General features: G+C 46.8%; 1 protein-coding gene across 2 annotated transcripts in view; it reads left to right on the top strand.

Moving 5' to 3' along the window:
* Positions 1 to 2,748: 2,748 nt before the first annotated feature.
* The window catches only part of LOC122541054 (zona pellucida sperm-binding protein 3-like), a 13,821-nt gene continuing 5,295 nt past the window's right edge, over positions 2,749 to 11,274 (top strand). Inside the window, exons 1-9 of one of the 2 annotated variants that reach the window (XM_043677566.1) lie at positions 2,749 to 3,179; positions 4,461 to 4,576; positions 4,681 to 4,784; positions 4,874 to 5,051; positions 5,135 to 5,261; positions 5,343 to 5,431; positions 5,519 to 5,640; positions 5,719 to 5,853; positions 5,931 to 6,082. In XM_043677566.1, the coding sequence (XP_043533501.1) occupies positions 2,757 to 3,179; positions 4,461 to 4,576; positions 4,681 to 4,784; positions 4,874 to 5,051; positions 5,135 to 5,261; positions 5,343 to 5,431; positions 5,519 to 5,640; positions 5,719 to 5,853; positions 5,931 to 6,052 (1,416 nt within the window). In that variant the 5' untranslated portion in view covers positions 2,749 to 2,756 and the 3' untranslated portion in view covers positions 6,053 to 6,082. Of the gene's footprint in view, positions 3,180 to 4,460; positions 4,577 to 4,680; positions 4,785 to 4,873; positions 5,052 to 5,134; positions 5,262 to 5,342; positions 5,432 to 5,518; positions 5,641 to 5,718; positions 5,854 to 5,930; positions 6,083 to 11,274 lie in introns of those variants that run through there. The other variant, XM_043677565.1, reaches the window with a different exon arrangement.

Raw genomic sequence — 11,274 nt, 5'->3', positions numbered from 1 at the left:
CTGAACACAATACTCCAAGTGCAGGCCTTGTCACCATTCTGTATAATTGCAACATAACTTCCCAACATCTCTACTCAATGCCCTGACTGATGAAGGCCAGTGTGTCAAAAGCCTCCTTCACTGCCCTGTCTACCCGTGACTCCACTTTCAGAGAACCATACACCTGAACTCCAAGGTCCCTCTGTTCCACTACACTACTTAAGGCCTGAACATTCATCATGAAACTCCTACCTTGATGTGACTTCCCAATACGTAAAACCTCTTCACGTGCACGTGCTCAGTTGGGAGAAAGTGAGGACTGCAGATGCTGGAGATCAGAGTCAGAAAGTGAGTTGCTGGAAAGGTACAGCTGGTCAGGCAGCATCTGAGGAACAAGAGAGACAATGCTTCATGCACAAGCTCTTCATCAGGAATGAGGGGATGCCCTCAAGATAAATGGGATGGGGTAGAGCTGGGAGGAGGGGAAATGAGGAAACTGGTGAAATCGACATGACCCAATCACATTGGATCATGGTCACCTCCTTCGCTCTCCACTACACCACCAATTTTGGTGTCATCTGCAAACTTACTAACGATACCTCCTATGTTCACATTCAAATCATTTATACAAATGATGAAAAGTAGTGGACCCAGCACCGATCCTTATGGCACACCACTGGTCACAGGCCTCTACTCTGAAAAGCCATCCTCCACCACTACCCTATGTTTTCTACTTTCCAGCCAGTTCTGTATCCAAATCTCTGTATTCCATGAGATCTAACCTTGCTGACCAGTCATCCATGAGGAACCTTGTTGAAGTTCATATCAATCATGTCCACTACTCTGCCCTCATCAATCCTCTTTGTTACTTCTTCAAAAAACTCAATCAAGTACATGAGACATGATTTCCCATGCACAAAGCCATGCTAACTATCCATAATCAGTCTTTGGCTTACCAAATACATGTAAATCCTGTCCCTCAGGAGTCCCTCCAACAACTTGCCCACCACTGATGTCAGGCTCACCGGTCTATATTCCCTGGCTTTTCCTTAGCACCTTTCTTAAATCATGACAACGTGTTAGCCAACCTCCAATCTTCCAGCACCTCACTTGCAACTATCAATGATAGAAATATCTCAATAAGGGGCCCAGCAATCATTTCCCTCACTTCTCCGAGGGCGAGGGGACACCTGATTAGCTCCTAGGGATTTATCCATCTTTATCTAGAAACATACAATCCCTACAGAATGGAAACAGGCCATTTGGCCCAACAAGTCCACACTGACCTTCCGAAAGATAACCCACCCAGACTCATTCCCCTCCCCTACTCCCCTATTACTCTCCATGTCCCCTCACTAACGCATCTAACTTACACATCCCTGAGGAAAGTTTGCATGGCCAATTCACCGAACCTGCACATCTTTAGACAGTGGCAGGAAACCAGAGCACACAGAGTAATCCCACACAGACACAAGGAGAGTGTGCAAACCCCACACTTTCTGCAGTCCTCACTTTCTCCCTCAACACCATCCCCCAACAAACTCCACCAGAGCAAGGTGCCTGAGACTGGAATCAAACCCCTGTCCCTGGTGTAGTGCTAACCAATGTGCCACCATGCTGCCCCATCTTCCCTTTTAGAGTGAATGTAAAATTCTCTGAACACCCCACACCTGCATCTACCCATCACCAACCCAGCTGCCTTGCCCCCATCCCCAAGGCATATATCTATCGCAATCCGAGCTACCTTGCCCCCACCCCTAAACTTCTATTTATCTCTAAGCCCCCTTTCCCAATCCACAATCCTGATGAAGGGCTTATACCCAAAACCGACTCTCCTGCTCCTCAGATGCTGCATGACCTGCTGTGCTTTTCCAGGGCCACACACTTTGACTGTGATCTCCAGAATCTGCAGTCCTCACTTTCTCCCTCAACACCATCCCCCAACAAACTCCACCAGAGCAAGGTCAGTGTGGGACGCGATACATGAGCTTCCTCTGCTCATTGTCACTGAACAGACTGCTGTCTCTACACTTTTAAACTAAATGTATAGCTACACTGTCTACATCAAACACTTTCAATACAGGGACATCCTTGAGTTATAAACAGAGTAAAAGATTCTACTCTTTCCAACTGAAACAAAATCTTCCACTTTTCTTGAAAACTGGAAGGAAAGCTGTCCCCATCAAAGGTTCCCAGGACAGAGACAACGTGTGGTGAAATACAAAGTAAAACTGCCTCGAGTCTATGAATTCAAAGGAAAGTGAAAATAAAGTTCTCCCTGCATTATCCCGATCAAACACTCCCCTGACAGGGACATGACAAGTTAACATACAGAATAAAGCTTCTTCTATATTGACTCTATCAAACACTTACAGGGGGAGGTGTAGTATAAGGTCAATCCCTTTGTTTTATCCAAACCTCACCCTCAGACAATCCCTTCGTGGGTCTCACTGTCAGTTCCTCGGGTGAGGGAGGCAGGACCCAGCAGACACCCTCCTGGATCACTGAGCTACGTTTGATGATTGTATCCATGGGGCCTTCACTGTGAGACCTTGTGGAGCTGAATTCAGTCAGGTGACAGCACAGCAGCTCACAGCCACTCCTATTGGTCCAAATGGAATAGGCCCTCCTGGTAATAACTCAATGAGTTCAATCATTGGTGGAAATTGTAGAGATTGGGGCTGGTTGATTGGTTCAATGTTGCTGCTTCTGGTCACATTGGTGTCAGGTGAGTGCAAGTTGTGTGTATAAAAGGAGCTGGTTGGGGGTGTGTGGGGATGGTTGTGTTGTTTCGGATCATGGGTGATTGTGTAGTGAGGGGTTTGTTCCCTTTGTTGGTGTTAGTTGGAGCTGTTTGTTGCTCTGAAACATGGCAACAGTTTCTGAACCAGAGGTCTCCATGGACAATAGTGAGAGCCAGCCCTGTTCCTGAGAGAGTGCCTCCTCATGGGGGTCCCATTGGTTCCAGTTTCCGAATGTCTGAGGCTGGGAGTGTGTCCTCACTGCAGACTGTGATGGTGCAGTGTGGAGAGCACAATCTGCTGGTCAGGGCTCAGCTGGATTTATTTGGAACCAGGCACCTGATTAAAGCTGCTGACCTGACCCTGGGGACAGCAGGTTGTCGGCCAACCAGGGTCTACCCTGAGAACCAGACTGTCTTCTTTGACTATGGGCTGCATGAGTGTGGCAGCAGATTGCAGGTAATGGGGGTTGTCTACACTTGCTGGAAGTTTGGGCTGCAGAAGGTTCCTGGCTGAGAGATTGTTGATCTTGAGAAGGACCATTCTCCTGCTTTTTCAAATCCTCAGTCCAGGTTCCTCTCCTGGATTGTCTCCTAGCCTTGTGCTCCCATTCTCACTGGTTTAGAATCCCCTGATTACAGGGGTTGTTCTGTTACAATGTATGTTTTGTCAGTATGAATTGGGTATCATGTGGTGATATGTGGGTGGTGTTTTGATACTAAGGACTTTCTCCAAATTTGGTTCAGTGACCTTCTTCTAAAGTGTGGTTTTTGATAATGATTCTTTTCTCAATAGGGAGGTCACAGGAACATCACTCATCGCAGCATGGCCTGTGGCTAGTTTGAGGGAAAGTAGTTCCATTCCCATAGGACAAATTGACTTGATTCCCTTCCACTGGGGGCTATTTTATGAATAAATTGACTCTCTCCTCCTTGAGGAGCTCTACATTTGACCTGTTGGTAAAAGTATTTTTATTTAATACTAGTTAATTGTTGTTTCCTCTACTCTTCTGTCTCCTTGCTATTAATCTCTTGGTATTCTGCTAGCAAGCTCTGATCACAATCTGGAGGTTTCCTGATAACATGGAGAGTTGACGTCGGAAAGATCCCTGCAGCCTTGTTCCTGTGTTAACAATCACCATTTTTTAATTAGATTAGTGTGGATACAGGCCCTTCGGCCCAACATGTCCATGTTGAAGGGTGACCCACACAGACCCATTCCCCTACATTTACCCCGTCACCTAACACTATGGGCAATTTAGCATGGACGATTCACCTAACCTGCACATTTTTGGGATTGTGGGAGGAAACCAGAGCACCCGGAGGAAACCCACACAGACACCGGGAGAATGTGCAAACTCCTCAGTCGCCTGAGGTGGGAATTGAACACGGGTCTCTGGTGCTGCGAGGCAGCAGTGCTGACCACCATGTCCCTGTTCCATCAATATTTATCTCTAACTCTGCCTGGGAGCCCAACACATCATTTTAACTAACATTTGCATCAGGAATTCCATCCTGATTTTTGGAATGATGTAATACATTAAGCTGATCCTAAATGAGTAACCCCTGACCTGTGACCTGTTGCCCTTGAATACTGGTCTCTCCAGCTTGGTGTGGGAAAGCCGTCCCCTGGGCCTGTCACGCTCCCTTAAGAATAGTCACAATGGGACGGTGTCATTGTAAACACTAGACCCTTACCATTTCAGATCAGCCTCTCATTCCTTAACCTGGTGTCTTTCAGATGACTGAAGATTTCCTGATCTACACAACCCACCTGACCCACATCCCAAACTATCCTGGATCTGTCATTGTGAGAACCAATGGTGCTGTTGTTCCCATTCAATGTCGTTATTTGAGGTGAGAATCTTTACTTGATTGTCAATATGATCCCCTGCTACTGTTGTCTGACACTAGCCTAAAATGGCTGCCCTGTCTCCTTTTTCCCCTGTCCCTCCCCCCAGGAAGGGTAATGTGAGCAGCAATCCCATCAAGCCCACCTGGATCCCATTCAGCTCCACCAGGTCTGGAGAAGGGCATCTGTCATTCTCCCTGCGTCTAATGAATGGTATGTGATGGGTGGCTGGGGAGGGATCTCCTGGTGTCTCTCTGGGAGTTGTACCCATTGGCTCCAACCCTTGTCTTGCTGTACTTCAGGTGACTGGCTGACAGAGCGCACTTCCACTGTCTACTCCCTGGGTGACCTCATTCACATTGAGGCATCTGTTTCAATGGCCAACCATGTGCCCCTGAAGCTGTACATTGAACGCTGTGTAGCTACACTGAGCCCAGACAAGGACTCCACCCCGAGATACAGCATCATTGACTACAATGGGTAAGGAGCTCTCTGCTTTCTCCAACTGCTCCCATCTCAATGGCTTCACTCCATTCACTTCATGGCCTTTTGTCCATCTGCAGTTGCCTCCTGGACAGCAAAGCTGAGGATTCCTTTTCAACCTTTGTGTTGCCGAGAGACGGGCGGGAGCCGGACAAGCTCCGGTTTGACCTGGATGCCTTCCGTTTCTATGGAGATGAGCGATCCTTGGTAAGAGGATGCTGATGATGTGGTTCTCCACAATGGGGAGGGAGTCACTAAACACTGACCTGTTCTGAATATGTCCCTCAGATGTTCATCACCTGTCACCTGAGAGTTGCTGCAGTGGATCAGGGAGATTCCAGGAACAAAGCTTGTACTTTCCAGAAGCTGCAGAATATGTAAGTTCCCTCTCCCTGTCCCTCAGGGATGTTGTTGTTGGGAGAGGTGATGCACCATGTGGTTGATGGGCTGTTTCTCTTGTTTAGCTGGACCCCATTGGAGGAGTCAGACAGTGACATTTGTGCCTGTTGCCATGTGGGGAACTGTGGGAGCACAAGGGAGATGCTGTTCCCTTTCAGGGGAAGGAGAGACCTTGGCACTGAAGCTGGTAGGACATGGACCCTCTAGATGTTGGGGATCCCCACCCCACTCCCCCCTCTCTGACTGGGATGTTTGATTTTTGCAGAGAGTGAAGCTGGATTGAAGTGGGAGGGGGAGGCCTCACTTGGCCCCCTGATCATTCTGGATACTGAGCTGAACAATGTGGCAACTCAGCCCCTGACTGAGGGTGACGGAAGGATGCAGGCGAGGTCTCCAAGCGGTGAGTTGGCTGCCTGCTAGTTTCCCTTTCTGTCCCTGTTTTCTCTCAGTAACCATTGGTTTCTCCTTGTTTTGTAGGTGTGGAGTCAGAGCTGGGTGTGATTGTGGTCCTGACTGTGACAGCTGTCTGTCTGATCTCTGCTTCATTGCTGGCCTTGTTCCTGTACAGGAGACACGAGCAAACACCCATCAACTGGTGATTGGAATAGTCAATAAAGCAGTGATTCATGGTGTCTTCTCTCTGGAGCTGGTTTGTTTCTGCATCCTTTCTTAGTTTAAACTATCCCTGGGTACAATCCCTGGGTTTAGCCTCTCTGGTCCATGAACTGAGCTTCATGAATGATTGATTGGGTTATGGAAGATATTGTTTGCTGTTTCCAGTGAGTAGAGGGGATTGATGACCACCTTGGAAAGGGGCTTTCCATTCTGATTAAATCACTGTTTGCAGAATGTGCTGGAGGAACTGCTCAGATGTGGCAGTGTCTGAGGGAGGAACAGCTGGTGTTTCTAGTCAGTACAGATTCTCTGGACAAGTATCCAGGTGGATTCCTAATGTTACCATCTCATGAGATGCTGCCAGTCCTGTTGTGTTTGTGGACTGTTATCCCTCTGATTTTTGACCTCTCCAGTATTGGGATTTCACTGATGTTCTAGTCAGAGTTGACGTTAAACTGTGTTTACCCCTCCTGCATAGGGGATGTGGTTTTAGACATCAAACACCACCTCGAAAATGGACATTTTTGAAGGTCTCACTATCTACTTCCCCACTTTCAATACCTTTCCATATCCTCCTCCTACAGTAAACACTGAACTGTTCTCCCTCCTTGTGGGAGCACAAGATTGTAACAATACAATCATCGTGCAATAGAGGGCAAGATGTGTAATGGTATTAGTGTAGCTGCAGAAGATGAACTTTGTTGTACCTGACGGAGGCAGTCAGAGCTGGGACCCATGGCTACCCCCCTGCTCCGATAGCTGGTTTCACCAGCCTGCAGAATATCTCTGGGACATGTAACTAATGCCAGCACCCTGTGGGTGAACACACCAACTCCCCTCCCACTCTGCCAAGGACATGTCCTCAGTTGCCTCTGCCATCAAACTCTAGCCACCCAACAAGTGGAGGATGAGCTCCATCTTTGGCACCCTCCAAACTGATGGGATCCATGTAGATTTCATCACTTCTGACCACCTTCCTCAGTTTATTCCCAGATCCAATGCACTAACTCAGCACTGCCCTTTCTGAACTGTCCAACATGTCTTTCTGACATCTGCACAGTGACTTACCACCATCACACCCCACCTTCATCTACCTACTGTATTCCCAGTTACCTTTCCCTCCAGCCGTGCCATGTCCCATTTACCTCTCATCCCCTGGAACCCCTCCTCCCACACTCCTGCTGTCAAGCATCTGCTTGAAATGTTAACTGTTGTCCTTGGATGCTGCCTGACTGGCTGTGCTTTTCCAATACCACACACTTTGACTCTGATCTGCAGTCCCCACTTTCTCACTGGTCCGCTGTAGTCAGTTCCCAACAACGCCCCCTTGACAAAAGGCAAATTTAAAAATACATTGTCTCTTGTGCAACTCTGAGACAGAGTACTTCCCCACCCCAGATTTTATCTGTGAACAGGGTGGGAAGATGGGTGGAAATATCTTCCATTTCAAGGTCCCAGCAGCAACTGCTGCAAGATAAAATTACTCATTCTGGTTCTGAGAGCTTGACCACACACATTCAGGCTACTTCTATAGTTCCAATTTCTCTATAACCCAAGACCTCAGGCTGTTTATTTTTACTGGTTTTCAGTAGATAGTTCTCCACCTTTGCCTCAAAGTCTCATCAAAACAAGGACAAAATATAATTCTTAAAACCATAGCAGTGTCACATGCTGATGACTGTGGAATAAATTTGCACTCAGGACTAAAAGCAAAATCCTGCACAGGCTGGAAATCTGAAACCACAGAATGCTGGGAAAACTCAGGTAGTCAGGCTGCATCAGCGGACAGACACTACTCATCTTTCAAGAGTCACATCTATCATAAACCATGAACTGTCTTTCCAGAGACTCTACGAAGATTTTTCCTACTGTCTCTTGGGCAGCATGGTGCCACAGTAGTTAGCACTGCTCCTTCACAGCAGCATCCTAGGTTCGATCCTTGGGCAATTTATCTACATGGAGTTCTCCCTGTCTGTGTGGGTTTCCTCCAAATATGTGCAGGTGAGGTGAGCTGGCTGTACTAAATTTACCATAGTTTTTTGCAATGTGGAGGTTAGATGGAGTGTCACTGGTCAGTGTAGAGTTAAGGTCTGGGTGGCTGACCTTTCAGAGGGTCAGTGTGGACCTGTTGGACTGAATGGCCTGTTTCCACACTGTAGAGATTCAATGTGAATTAAACTCAGGATTCTTTGACACTGATGGCTACCACTGAGCCATCTGTCTTAGACTCAGGCTTCTGTCTACAGGTGGGTGGAACAAGTGGCATAATGGTAGTGTTACTGAGACAGGAATTCAGTGAGTCAGGTTAATCATCTGAGGCTGGAGGCTCAAATTTTATTGTCGTTGCTAATGGATTTTTGTGTTTTTTGGGGGGGAAGATATCTAATCTCAGTAATTGTGACTGTGAAACTAATCTTTGATAAAATCCCAGCTCCTTCACAATTCCCATTAGGGAAGGAAATCTACCATCATGACATGGTCTGGCCTAAATGTGACACCAGACCCACAGCTGATTCTGAAATAGCTGAGCAAACCAATCCAATCAAGGGCAGTTAGGGACAAGCAACAAATCCCAGCCGAGACAGAGAAGCCACAGGATGTTTAATAGTGAGGGATTCAGCAATGGGAATGTCATGGTGTGATAGTGAGATTTTCCCTTGTTGGGGACAGTCACTGCCTGACAGTTGTGTGTTCTGAATGTGAATGTTGTTCAGGTCTTGCTGCATTTGAACAGGGACTGTTTCAGTATCTGTGACGTTGTCAATGGGGCTGAACATTGGGCAATCATGAGCAAACATCCCCACTTCTGACCTTCTGATGGAGGGAAGGTCTTTGGAGCACTTGACATGGTTGTGTCTAAGAGAGTACCTTGAACTCTGGCAGAGATGTCCTGGGAATGTGGTGATTGAACATTGATAACTAGAACCATCTTTCTTTGTGCTGGACATGACTCCAAACAGCAAAGAGGTTTTTCTAATCTGAGTCCAATTTTCCTCGGACCCCTTGGTAAATTGCTCAGTCAAATTCTGCCTTGGTCGTAAAGCAGTCACCCTCACTTCCCTCTTTACGTTCAGCTCTTTCAGTCATACTTGGACTAAGCTGTACAGAGATCAGGAGGTGAGTAACTCTGGTAGATCACAGACTGAGTATCAGTGATCAGATTAGTGTGGAGGACATGTGCCTTGATAACACTGTTGACAAAATCTTCCATCCATCACTTGTGATTGAGAGTACATTGGTGTGGGAGTAATTGGCAAGGGTGGATTTGTCCCACTTTTTCTCAACTGGACACGACTGGGCAATTTTCTCCATTTCCAGGTAGAAGCTGCAGTTGTAGCTGTACTGGAACAGAATGGATAGGGACACGGCACGTTCAGGATCACAGCTCTTTCACCTTATTCACACAATGTTAGTCAGTGTGCATTGGCTTCACAGTATCCAATGTCTACATCTGTTTCTCTGTCACATGGAGTCAATAGTACTGACTGAAGACAAGTATCGGTGATGCTGGGGACTACAATGGATTGTCCCTTTGGATCTTTCTGGTTGCACATTGTTGCAAATGTTTCAGCCTTATCCTTTGTGCTGGACTCCCCGATCATTGAGGGTGGGGAGATTTGTGGAACCGCCTCCCCTTGGCAATTTATAAATTCAGACTCCTACAGCACACAGAGGTCCTTCAGCCCAAACTGGTCTGTGCCAACCACACTGTCCCTCCACACTAACCCCATTTCCCTGTATAGGGCCACAGCCTTCTAATCCTTTCCTATCCATGTATTTCTCTAAATACATTTTTGAACATTGAGGCAGGTACATAAACAAACACTTCTGCTGGCTTCTTATTCCATATGCGTACCCCACCCTCTCTGTGTGAAATCATTGACCCTCCGGTTCCCTTTTATTCTTTCCCCTTTAACCTTAAACTGATGTTCTCTAGTCCTTGACTCCTCCTCACTGGGAAAAAGACTGAGTACATTCACCCCATCCATGCCTTTCATGATCTGATAGACTTACTTAAGAATTCACCATCTTCCCCCCCTCCCCCTCCCCCAAATCTCCTTTTGCTATGAAGAAAAATATCTGAGCTTGTGCAACCTCTCCCTCCAACTCAGACCCTGAGTCCTGGCAACATCCTTGTAAATTCCTTCTGCACTCTATCCTGTTTAATAGCATCTTTCCTATTGCAAGGTGACCAAAACTGAACACAATACTCCAAGTACATCCTCAACAACATTCTGTACACCTGCAACATAACTTCGCAACGTCTGTACTCCCTGCCCTGACTGATGAAGGCCAGTGTGCCCATAGCGTTCTTCACTGCCCTGTCTACCTGTGACTCCACTTTCAGAGAACCATACACCTGAACTCCAAGGTCCCTCTGTTCCACTACACTCCTTATGGCCCAACCATTCATCATGAAACTCCTACCTTGATGTGACTTTCCAAATTGTAACACCTCATACTGATCTACATTGAACTCCATTTGCAATTTCTCGGTTTACGTGCTCAGTTGGGAGAAAGTGAGGACTGCAGATGCTGGAGATCAGAGTCAAAACGTGTGGTGCTGGTAAAGTACAGCTGGTCAGGGAGCATCTGAGGAATAAGAGAGACAATGCTTCAAGCACAAGCTCTTCATCAGGAATGAGGGGATGCCTGAGAGATAAATGGGATGGGGTGGGGCTGGGAGGAGGGGAAATAAGGAAACTGGTGAAATCGACATGGTCCAATCACATGGGATCATGGTAACCTCCTTCACTGTCCACTACATCTCCAATTTTGGTGTTATCTGCAAACTTACTAACAATACCTTGTATGTCCACATCCAAATCATTTATCCAAATGACAAAAAGCACCGATCCTTATGGCACATCACTGCTCACAGCCCTCCAATGTGAAAAGCAATCCTCCACCGCTACCCTGTATCTTCTACCTTCCAGCCAGTTCTGTATCCACATCCCTGTATTCCATGAGATCAAACCTTGCTAACCAGTCACCCATGAGGAACTTTGTTGAATGCCTTGCTGAAGTCCATATAGATCACGTCCACCATACTGCTCTCATCAATCATCTGTGTTACTTCTTCAACAAATTCAATCAAGTTTATGAGAAATTATTTCTCACGCACAAATCTATGCTGACTATCCCTAATAAGTCTTTGGCTTACCAAATACATGTAAATCCTGTCCCTCAGGATTCCCTCCAACAA

The sequence above is a fragment of the Chiloscyllium plagiosum genome, chromosome 36, assembly GCF_004010195.1.
Source record: "Chiloscyllium plagiosum isolate BGI_BamShark_2017 chromosome 36, ASM401019v2, whole genome shotgun sequence".
Taxonomy (NCBI): domain Eukaryota; kingdom Metazoa; phylum Chordata; class Chondrichthyes; order Orectolobiformes; family Hemiscylliidae; genus Chiloscyllium; species Chiloscyllium plagiosum.
Note: the sequence above shows the minus strand (reverse complement) of the source record. Positions and strands in the feature narration are given on the sequence as shown.